The following is a 12,614-nucleotide window of genomic DNA, read 5'->3' as shown; positions in this document are numbered from 1 at the left end:
GGATGCCGTGCGAAGGCCGCGTCTGTTTGCAGTTCGACGAAGGCTATAATATGTCAATGGCTTTCGTGGAATTAATTAAGTGTATGGCAACTCGCCGATCTAATTCCCTGATTGTATATTGGAAACTGTTTTTTTTTTTCACTGCTGTTTCTCATTTTTTATTTTATTTTACGAAGTATTTTTGTTTTACCTATCTTTTAACTTATCTTTTTATTGTTATTTTTTTTTAATATTTTACTTTTAATCTATTATTACTATAATTACTATTACTACTACTAATAATAATATCTCTTTATTATTATTATCATTATTATCATTATTATCATCATTACTATTATTTTCATTGATTTATTATCATTATTGTATACCTTTATTTTCAAAATTTATATATATAACTCGGAAAGCTGGACTGTGAGAAATAACTTAAATGTCACAAATTCCTTTTATGTTCTTTTCGACATGCAAATGCAGGGTACGACCATATTCTAATGAAGAATTTGAGTCGAAAAAAAAAAAGTTCCATGTCTTTATATAAAAAGAAAAAGAGAGAAAAAAAAATGGGCATATTTTATAAGCAGGATTGATGGTGATTTGTATTTTGGTATAATATATATTTCATGTCAGATACAAATTTAATTTTAAAATCTTTCCAAGAGGTCATCTGTTTCCTTATAAATTATCATTATTTTCTTATTATTATAAGTGATATATTATGATTTGTTATTAATGTCGAATGTTATTTTCATCATTTAATCATTATTGTTACCATTGTTAGTATTATTGCTACCACTGTTATGTTTATTGTTATTATCATTAACATTATTATATTTTATTATTGTTATCATCATTATCATTTTTCATCATTATAATTTGATCTATTATTATCTTCTATTATCAATATCTATTTTTCTTTTGTTATTATCATTATCATTGTTATCCTCATCATTGTTATCATCATTATCATTGTAATTATCAACATCATAACTATTTTTATCTTCTTAATCGCTGTTATGACCATCATGCTTTCATTTTCATTATTATTAGGATAATTACCCATAATTCACCAGACTACAGACATAAATAATCCTACAGGTCGAAAATACACAGAAAGGTTTCCAAAAGTTAATCGCGCAATTTTCGAAACTCACCCCCCCCCACACCCACCCACCCACACCCCCCACCTACCCACCCATCCACCCCCCATTCCCCTCCCCCCAACCAACCCCCATTCCCCTCCCCCCCACCCACCTATCTTGAATACCTATTATCTTGAATATCTCTATCTTTAAAAACCTCTGTCTGATATGAGAAATGGCGGAGAGATCGTATGATTTAGCAAGACATGCCATTAGGAGTCGGTGACGCAATGATATGAAAATAATAAGGTAAATACGGTTGATATAAGATATTGCGGTTATTGGTGAAGCTTTCTTTGTAATAAGCCTTATTTCGAGGCGATTTTGCAATGCCCACAATGCAATCTTCTGATCTGTTTTTTTTTTTTTTTTATATTATTATCGTTTTTTTCTGTCTTGCGTAAAACGTTTACTGAATACTAAAAATAATTTATTTGTTCGTAATTATCGAAGAATAAAAATGACTACAGTGCGGATTTTGGCTTACGGATTTGTTTTCTCTGTCTAAGGTAAAATTTTCACTTGATATAAAAAAAATCTACTTATACGTTATTATCAGGGAATTAATTTGACTTCTATTATTGTCTTCCATTAATTTCTTTTTGCTTTTATCTTTTCTTCCCTTTTTTTTTTCTCTCTCTCGCTCCTTTATAATACTTATTCCCTTTTATCCCAGACGTTGCTAAGTCGTTTCAGATGCTTATTTCTTCCCTCCACTCCTCCCTCTTCCCTCCCCTCCCTCCTCCCTCTTCCCTCCCCTCCCTCCTCCCTCTTCCCTCCCCTCCCTCCTCCCCTCTCCCTCCCTCCTCCTCCCTCTTCCCTCCCCTCCCTCCTCCCTCTTTCCTCCTAATGGCCAACTTCATGGAAACAAAATAGAAATCAAAACACACACACGCAAGCACGTAGCTTTCACAGGGAAAAAGAGGAAAGAAAGAGAAGAGAGAGGGGGAGAGAGCGAGGAGGGGAGAGAGGGGAGAGAGAGAATAGAGAGGCGAGAGAGAGAGAGAGGGGGGATGAGAGGGGGAGAGGGAGAGAGAAGAGAGAGAGAGGAAGGAGAGAGAGAGGGGGAGAGAGGAGAGAGGAGAGAGAGAGAAGAGAGAGAGAGAGAGGAGAGAGGAGAGAGAGGGAGAGAGAGAGAGAGAGAGAGAGAGAGGGGAGGGAGAGAGAGAGGAGAGAGAGAGAGGAGGAGGGGAGAGAGGAGGAGAAAAGGAGAGAGAGAGAGAGAGGGAGAGAGAGAGAGAGAGAGGAGAGAGGAGAGAGAGTGTGGAGAGAGAGAGAGGAGGAGGGGATTGAGGGGAGAAGGAGAGAGAGAGAGAGGAGGAGAGAGAGGAGAGAGAGAGGAGAGAGAGAGGATGAGAGAGAGATGAGAGAGGGGAGAGAGAGAGCGAAGAGAGAGGATGAGAGAGAGGGAGAGAGAGGAAGAGAGAGGAGAGAGAGGTAAAGAGAGGAGAGAGAGAGAGGAAAAAAGAAAGGAGGAGACGAGAGAGGGAGAGAGGTGGAGAGAGAGAGAGAGAGAGAGAGAGAAGAGAGATGAGGAGAAGAATAGAAGAGAAAAGAGAGAGAGAGAGGAGAGGGGAGTGAGAAAGAGAGAGGAGGAGAGGAGAGAGAGAGAGGAGAGAGGAGAGGAGAAAGAGGAGAGAGAGAGTGAGAGAGAAAAGAGAGAGAGAGAGATGAGAGAGAGGGAGGAGGATGAGAGGAGAGAGAGAGAGGGGAGAGAGAAGAGAGGAGAGGAGGATAGAGATAGAGGGGGAGTTTAGAGAGGAAGGGAGAGAGAGGAGAGAAGAGAAGAGGGGAAAAGGGGAGAGAAGAGGAGAGAGAGAGGAAGAGAGAAGGAGAGAGAGGGGGGAGAGAGAGGAGAGAGAGAGGAGAAGAGAGAGGAGCGAGAGAGAGAGAGGGGAGAGAGAGAGAGAGAGAAGAGGGAGAGAGGAGGAGAGAGGAGAGAGAAGAAAGAGGAGAGGGAAAGAGGAGATGGAAGAGGGAGAGAAGAGGGGAGGGAGAGAGAGAGGAGAGAGGGAAAGAGAGAGGGAGAGAGGGGAAAGAGGAGAGAGAGAGGAAAGAGGAGAGAGAGACGGGGAGGAGGAGAGAGGGGAGAGAGAGGGAGAGGGAGGAGAGAGGAGGAGGAGAGAGAGAGAGGAGGAGAGAGAGAGGGGGGAGAGCGAGAGAGAGGGGAGAGAGAGATGAGAGAGAGGGAGAGAGAGGGAGAGAGAGAAAAGGAGGAGAGAGAGAGAGAGGGGAGGGGAGAGAGAGAGAGTGAGAGGAGAGAGAGAGAGAGAGGGAGAGAGAGAGAGGAGAGAGGAAAAAGAAGAGGGAGGGAGAGAGAGAGGGGAGAGAGAGAGAGATGAGAGAGAGGAGAGAGGGGAATGGAGAGAAGGGAGGGGAGGGGAGAGGGGAGGAGAGGGGAGAGAGAGAGAGAGAGAGAGAGAGAGAGAGAGAGAGAGAGAAAAGTGAGTGAGTGGGTGAGTGAGTGATTTGAGTGATGAGTGATGGAGACAGACAGAGAGGAGGAAGAGGAGAGAAGAGAGAGAGGGGAGAGAGTAAAGGGGCGAGAGAGAGGGGAGAGAGAGAGAGAGAGAGAGAGGAAAGAAGAGGAGAGAGAGGGGGGAGGGAGAGGGGGATGAGAGAGAGAGAAGAGAGGAGGAGAGAAGGAGTGGGAAAAAGGGGAGAGGAGAGAAAGAGAGAGAGAGAGAGGGGGTGGGGGAGGGGGAGAGAAGGAGGAGAGAGAGAGAAAGTAGGTGAGTGAGTGAGTGAGGAGGGAGTGGTGAGTGAGTGAGTGAGTGAGACAGACAGGGGAGGAGACAGGGGGAGAGAGAGAGAGGAGACGAAGAGAGAGAAGAGAGAGAGAGAGAGAGAGAGAGAGAGAGAGAGAAAGAGAGAGCGAGGAGAGAGGGGAGAGAAGAAAGGAGTAGAGAGAGAGAGAAAAAAAAAAACAAGCATACAATAGGCACAATTAACCTTTGACCTCTGTTGAACATTAACCCGTCGTTCCCTCGCTCTCCTGGCCTCCGTGACCTTTGACCTTTGGGCTTATTAATAACCGAGCGTTTATTAACGTTCTTGTTATTCCCCATTCGGTGTAAAGTCATGTCTGGAGCTCCATGGGATTATAAAGTTATGTTTGTTTTTTGTATATTTTTTTATATTGGGGGGGGGGGGGACTATATTTTATTATCTATATATTTTTTGTTATTATCATTTTTAACATATTATTGATATTATTGTTATTATTTTTATTATCATTATTTTATTATTAAAGATGTTGTGATGAGATAAATCATTACTATTTTCCCATGTTATTATTATTACTATTATTGTTACTCTACTACTATTATTTGTATTATCATCATCATTATTATTATTGCTATTTTCCTTATTGTTATTATTATCATTATCATTACTATCCTCTTCATCATCATCATCATCATCATCATCATCATAATTATTACTGTTATTCATCACTATCATATTTTTCACATGACTGAGACACATTATTACTATTTTTTTTCTGTTGCAAATGATCTGTATTCAAACGCATTCTTAAAATTCTATAATTTCCTCACGCATATCCACTCTTCCTCCTACGTAAACTTACACATGAAAACCCTCGTACAACAACACAAACATACACACATAACCACCCCCACCCCAAAAACCACATACACACCATCACATAAACCCACACAAAATCAACACACACAAAACATACATACCGGACACACAAACATTCACACATCACAAAACACACAATAATACATCATACATACACAAAAAATATACACACACACACACACACACAAACACACACAAAATCACACACACATACATACATACACAGACACACACAAACATACACACACACAGACACACACAAAATCACACACAAACATACACAAACACACAAACACACACACACACGCTAAAAAAAAAAAAAAAAAAAGAAGAAGTTAATTTTCATATAATTTTGAGTTTATTTATTTTCTATCATTTTTTTTTCTGATTCGTCATCATATTTACCGATAATATTTTCCCTTCATATCAAAGCATAACTGTGTCTAATAACAAACTCTGACAATGGTAAGTATCAAAAAATGCTCCGTTTGTATTGAAGAAATTGCAAATTGAATTTGTGGGATGCAAGGGATAGTGCAGTATGATCATCAACAGGGTACTCTGCAATATCAAACCATACCCACATACCCCACACATAGCCACATACCATACACATACCCACATACCCCACACATACCCATATGCCCCACAAATATCCATAAACCCTATATCCACAGACAATTTCACCCCAAATACCCGCATACCCACATTCACAAACCCACAATACCCACAAAATCACAACCCATCTCTACATACCCATAAAATATCACAATACCCACAAATATCAACATATCCACACATACCCATATACCCTACAAATACCCACATACTCCACAAATACCCACATATCCACATACCCCACAAATATCCACATATCCACCATAACCCACAAATATCCACATATCCACACATAACCCACAAATATCCACATATCCACACACACCCCCAAATTTTACATACCCACATACCACAACCCTCATATCCACACATACCCCACAACTATCCACTTATCCACACATACCCCACAAATACCCACATATCCACACATACCCCACAAATACCCACATATCCACATATACCCACACATACCCCAAAAATACCCACACATACCCATATACCCTACAAAAACCCAATTCTCCAAATACCAACATACCCTAAAAAATACCCATTCCCACACATACCCCACAAATGCCCACACTACAAATACCCACATACCCCACAAATACCCACATATCTACATATACCCACATATCCACACACCCCACAAATACCCACATACCCCACATATACCCACATATCCACACATACCCCACAAATACGCACATACCCCACAAATATCCACATATCCACACATACCCCACAAATACCCACATATCCACACATAACCCAAAAATACCAATATACAACATACTCCACAAATACCCACATACCCACATGTATCCACATATCCACACATACCCACATATCCACACATACCCCACAAATATCCACATACCCCACAAATACCCACATATCCACACACCCCAGAAATACCCACATACCCCACACATTTCCGCATATGCACACATACCCCACAAATACCCACATATCCACACATACCCCACAAATACCCACATACACTACAAATACTAACATATCCACACATATACCACAAATACCCAACCCTACAAATATTACTATAAAAAACCCACAAATACCACTTACCCCCAAATATCCCCCTATCCACACATACCCACAAAATTTACAACTTCCACACATACCACCAAATACCCACATACCCCCCCAAAACCCACAATTTAAAACCCACATATCCACACATACCCCACAAATGCCCACACATACCCCACAAATACCCACATATCCACACACACCCCATAAAATACCCACATATCCACACATACCCCACAAATACCCACATATCCACACATACCCCACAAATACCCACATATCCACACATACCCCACAAATACCCACATATCACACATACCCCACAAATCCAACTTTACCCACAAATCCCCACATACCCCACAAATATCCACATACCCCACAAATACCCACATACCCCACAAATACCCACACATACCCCACAAATATCCACAAATACCCACATACCCACATACCCCCACATACCACTACAAATACCCACATACCCCCACATACCTTATAGCGCTCTATGTCCTGCATGGGCGGCACGAGCACGGTAGTGGAGAGCCAGTGACGCCCCTTGTGGCCGCTCTGTCGCCAGACCGCCCACGGCTGCACGCCCACGCTGGGGCTGTCGGCCTGCACCACCTCCACGCTTTAGGGTATGGGCGGCGGGGCAGATGGAGAGAATAGCAGAGGTTGAGATTGATGGTGAGGAGGATGAGGATGAGGATGAGGATGAGGATGATGAGAGTGAGAAGAGAGAGAGAGAATAATGAGGGGAGAGAGAATGAGAGGGGAAAATGAGATAAATAATAGTTTAAAATTTTATATTAGAGAGGAGAGATAATGAGAGAGAGAGAGAATGAGAGAGAAATGAGTAAATAGAAAGATAAATGGGTAAGAAAAGAGGAAGAATGAGGGGAGGAGGGAATGAGAGAGAAATGAGATAAATAGATAGATAAATAGAAAAAATAAAAGGGGAGAGAGAATGAGAGGATTAGGGGGGAGGAATGAGAGAGAATGAGATTAAATAGTAGATAATTAGATTAAAAAAAAGGGGAGAGAAGGGGGGAGGGGAAATGAGGGGGAAAAGGAGAAAAGGGATAGAAAAGAAAAAGGGAAAAGAGGAGAATAGAAAGAAGAAATGAGAGAAGAGGGAAATGAGGAAAAATTTTGAATAAAAATAGGTTTAATAATTTAAATAGAGAGAGAGAGAAGAGGGGGGTGGAGAGAAAAGAGAAAAAGAAGAAATGGGGATAAAAGAAAGAGAGAGAAGAGAGGAGGGGAGGGAGGAGAGAGAGGGAAAGCAAAAGTGGAGAGGGGAGAGAGAGAGAGGAGAACAGAGGGGGGGGGAGAGAGAGAGAGAGGAGAGGAGGGGGGGGGGGGAGAAAAGGAGAGAGAGAGGGGGGAGGGGGAGAGAGAGAGAGAGAGAGAGAGAAAGAAAAAGTGAGGAGAGGGGAGGGAAGAGAGGGGAGAAGAGAGAGGAGGGAGAGTAGAGAGAGGGAAAAGAAAAGAAAAGGAGAGAGAGAGGGGAGAGAGAGAGAGGAGAGGGGGGGGGGAGAAGAGAGAGAGGAAAGAGAGAGAGGAGAGGGGGGGGGGGGGAGAGAGGAGAGGGAGAGAGGTGGGGGGGGAGAGAGAGAGAGAGAGAGAGAGGAGAGGAAAAAAGAGGAAGAGAAGAGAGGAGAGAGAAAGAGAGAGGGGGAGAAGGGAGAGGAGAGAAAGAAAGGAGAGAGAGAGAGAGAGAGAGAGGAAGACGAGAGAGAGAGAAGAGAGAGGGGAGAAGAGGAGAGAGGGAGAAAGAGAGAGAGGGAGAGAGAGAGAGAGGGAGAGAGAGAGAGGAAAAGAGAGAGGAGAGAAAAGAAAAGAAAGGGAGAGAGAGAGAGGGAGGAGAGAGAAGAGAGAGAGAGAGAGAAGAAAAGTGAGAGGAGGAGAGAGGAGAGAGAGAGAGAGAGAGAGAGAGAGAGAGAGAGAGAGATGAGAGGGGAAAGAAAAAGTGAGTGAGAGAGAGAGGGGAGAGAGGAGGAGAGAGAGGGAGGAGAGAAAAGAGAGAGAAAGAAGAGAGAAAAGAGAAAGCAAAGGAGAGAGAGAGAGAGAGAGGAGAGGAGAGAGGAGAGAGAGGAGAGAGAGGAGAGAGAGAAGAGAAAGAAAAAAAGAGAGAGAGAAAGAGTGAGGAAGAGGAGATGGAGAGAGAGAGGAGAGAGGGGGGAGGGAAGAGGAGGAGGAGAGAGAGGAGAGAGAGAGAGAGGGAGGGAGGGGAAAAAGGGGGGGGAGAGAGAAAAAAGCAAAAGTGAGAGAGAGAGAGAGAGAAAAAGAAAGAGAGAGAAGAGAGAGAGGGAGAGAGAGAGGGAGAGAGAGAGAGAAGAGAGAGAGGGGGGGGGGAGAGGAGAGAGAGAGAGAAGAGAGAGAGAGGAGAGAGGAGAGAAAGACAGCGAGAAGACAGAATGAAAAAAGAGAAAAAGTTTAATGAACAATCACTGTTCTGTTAATTGCAAACACGTCTCCCTGGCCCAGCGATTATGAACGGCAAAAATCCCCGTGCATAACTCTCGACGTCCGAATAACGAGTGAAAAGTCATTCGTTATCAAAATTCCACTTTTGAATTGAATCGTTTCTTTCCTTCTTTTCTTTTCTTCGTCTTTTTTCTTCTCTTTTCTTCTTTTCTCCTCCTTTTTCTTTTCCTTTTCTTTTTCTTTTCTTTTTCTTCTTCTTCTTTCTTCTTCTTCTTCTTCTTGGTCTTCTTTTGTTTTTTAAATCATGAGTTTACGTTTATGTGTATTGTAGATAGAGTGACACAAAAGAAAATGAAATACGATCATATCTATAAAAGAAAAGAAAAGAAAAATGAAAATAGAATTAAAGAATTTAAAAAAGGGGAACTGAAAATTTTTAGAAAACCGTATATATTATTTATTTAAAATATATATATATATATTTTATATATAATTATATTTAAAATATTATATTTATATATATAATTTTAAAATATTATATATATTATATATTATTTATATATATTTTATTAAAGTATATATATGTATATATATGTATAATGTATATAATTATATAAAATTTTATATATGTATATATATGTATATATATGTATATATATGTTATATATGTATAATATATTATATATATATATATTTTATATATATATATTTGTATATATATACCTATATTTTATACTTATAAATTATTAAAATTATAAATATTATATTATTTATTATTGTTTTATAATTATATATATATATTTTTATATATATATTGTATATATATACATATATATATATATAATTTTATATATAATATATATATATATATATAATATATATAATATAATATATATATATATATAATAAATATATTATATATATTATTTATATTATGTATAAAATTATTTTATAATATATATATATATATATATATAAATATATAAATATATAATACAGACATAGAGATTTGATAGACATGTATAGAAAAATGATATATGTAAATGATTTTATTTTTTTTTTTTTTCCCAAAAAACCCCGAAAAAGAACCCCGGAAAAAAAAAAAAATCGAGAAGACCCGTAAAAAATATTCCATAGGCCATTTTTGCACATCACTAAAAAAGGATTAGAAATGACATTTGCCGAATTCCGAGGTCGGGCGGTCGCTGATTTGCATAATTCAATTGACACACACCGAGGCGACGGCGAGGAGATGACACGGGGCGAGATGCCATGACGGAAGATGGTCAAGGCAGATTATTAATTCTCTGGGAGTATTTTTTATTTCTTTGTTTATCGATTCGTGCTGTTGTTGTTGGTGGTGTTGTTATTATTGTTGTTGGTATTATCATTGTTATTATATGGATGAGCAAACGTACGTATGTGTACGTATAATATACATATATATGTTAGTGAGTGAGGGGATGGATTGAAGGGGGGTGCGGTGGTGGGTGTGTGGTGAAGTGAGGAATGAGTGAGTGAGTGGGTGGTGTTTGTCTGGTGTGTATAATATACATATATACAAGTATATATACATATATATGTATATATATATATATATATATATATTATTATATATATATATTTTTGTGTGTGTGTGGTTGTGTGTGTGTGTGTGTGTGTGTGTGTGTGTGTGTACACCACACATATATGTTGCCTATATAACACAAAGGTATTATGTGTGTGTGCTTATCTGTGTCATTACCTCCCAGAACTCGAGGGCGCCCCCCCTCCCCGTAATCGGAACAGCACAAGCATCAAGAAAGACGGGCCATACTACGGAGAAAGGGGGGGGGGGCTGGGAGATGAAGCGAATGATAAAGAAAAAGGCAGACGAAAGCACGAAGGCACGAGCAAAAGGGGGCAGGTTGCGGGGGAAAAGGAGATTGGGGTTTTTCCGGGAAATTCTCGTTCTCTCGAAATGTCTCCTCAGCTGATAGCAAACTTTCCCCATCTTCCCTTTTGGATTAGAGGGGGAGGGGGGGGGGAGAGGAGGGGGGGGAAAGAGAGGGGGGGAGGGGGGATGGGGGTAGGAAGTGAGGAGGGGAGGAGGAAGGGAGGAGGAGGAGGAGGAGGAGGGGAAGGAGGAGGAGGAGGAGGGGGGGAGGAGGGGTAGAAGGTGGGAGGGAAGCTGGGGAATAAGAGGGGGGGGGGGGGGTGGGGTTAGGGAAATAGAAAAGGGGGGGGGGGGTGAAAAAGAATCTGTTTTGGGTGGTAAGCGTATGAGTGTTGTGTACAACGCACACGCACACGCACACGCACACGCACACGCACACATACACACAAACACAAACAAACAAACACATCAAACAAACAAACACACGCACCCCTTCCCCCCCTCCCCCCTCTCCTCCACCTCACACACAATCACAAACAAACCCCCCCCCCCCCCCGCCAAACCCCCCCCCCCCCCCCCCCCCCATTTAAACCCACTCACCTAATCGTCGCATTGGACGCCAAAAACCAAGGGATCGAGGCGGTTACTGAACGACAAGGGGCGCCCACGCCAGCGGGTGTTGCAGCCGTGGGCGTGGAAAGGGGACTGGGTGTGAGCTCGGCGGGCCCACAACCGGGGCTTCCGGAGATATAACGAGCCATGGGGGGAAAAAAAAAAAAAGGGGGAGTAAAGCGAGTGAATATTATTTTTAAGTTGAGATGGGTTTGATGCGTTTCGTCTGTGTTTTTTTATGTATGGGGGAAGGAGGGAGGGAGGGAGGGAGGGAAGAAGGAGGGAAGGAAGGAGGGAAGGAAGGAGGGCGGGAAGGAGGGAAGGGAAGGAGGGAGGGAGGGAGGGAGGGAGGGAGGGAGGGAGGAGGAGGGAGGGAGGGAGGGAGGGAGGGTGGGAGGGAGGGAAGGGAAAGGAAGGAGGGAAAGGAAGGAGGGAAGGAAGGAGGGACGGGGAAGGAGGAAGGAAGGAGGGAGGGGAGGGAGGGAGGGAGGGAGGGAGGGAGGGAGGGAGGGGGGAGGGGAGAGAGAGGAGGAAGTGAAGTAGAGAGAAGAGAAGAGAAGAGAAAAGAATGGAAGAGAAGAGAAGAGAAGAGAAGAGAAGAGAGAGTGAGTGAGAGAAAGAGAGAGAGAGAGCGAGAGAAGACAAGGCATGAGAAGAGAAAAGAGGAGAGAAGAGAAAAAGGAGAGAACGAGAACGAGAGGAGAAGACAGACAGACAGACAGACAGACAGACAGACAGAAGAGACAGAGAGAGAGAAATTCAGCCAAACTTTAGTCTCTAAAGTAATTTTCCCATACAGCGGTTTCAAATACAGAAGGCCAGAATAAAGTTAAGGAAACTCATTTTCTTGAATGATGTCGGAATAATGATATCTTAAAAAAATCATAAAAAAAAAAATTGGATATATTTTTTTCATTCACGATAAAGATTTTTTTATTATGTATTGCATCACTACCAACTTCATCTCCAACTTTCTCCATCTCCATCATCCTCCCCTCCATTTTCCTCACTCCTCCTTTTCGTCTTCCTCCCTCCTCCTTCCTCCTCCTCCTTCATCTTCTCATTCTTTTTTTGTCTTCTTTCATTTCTTCTTTTTTTTTTCTCCTCCTCCTGTTTCCCCCCTTCCTCTCCTTCTTTTTCTCTCCTTTTTCTTCCTCTCCTTTCCCTCCTTCTCCTTCCTTTTCCTCCCTCCTCCAGCTCCCCCTCCTTCCCCCCCCTTCCCCTCCTTCCCCTTCCCCCCTCCCCCTCCCCTTCCCCCCCCCTTTCCTCCCCTTCCCCCTCCTTCT

At 42.0% G+C, this 12,614-nt stretch overlaps 1 protein-coding gene across 1 annotated transcript in view; it reads right to left on the bottom strand.

Moving 5' to 3' along the window:
* Window positions 1-11,477, bottom strand: part of LOC125025606 — a 16,006-nt gene extending 4,529 nt beyond the window's left edge. Inside the window, exons 1-2 of the mRNA XM_047613631.1 lie at window positions 11,317-11,477; window positions 6,903-7,041 (exon numbers count right to left, since the gene is read on the bottom strand). Of these exons, the coding sequence (XP_047469587.1) occupies window positions 6,903-7,041; window positions 11,317-11,477 (300 nt within the window). The remainder of the gene's footprint in view (window positions 1-6,902; window positions 7,042-11,316) is intronic.
* Between the last annotated feature and the right edge of the window lie 1,137 nt (window positions 11,478-12,614).

Source organism: Penaeus chinensis, chromosome 5 (genome assembly GCF_019202785.1).
Source record: "Penaeus chinensis breed Huanghai No. 1 chromosome 5, ASM1920278v2, whole genome shotgun sequence".
Taxonomy (NCBI): domain Eukaryota; kingdom Metazoa; phylum Arthropoda; class Malacostraca; order Decapoda; family Penaeidae; genus Penaeus; species Penaeus chinensis.
The sequence above is the reverse complement of the archived record's forward strand: the minus strand, read 5'-3'. Positions and strand labels throughout refer to the sequence as shown.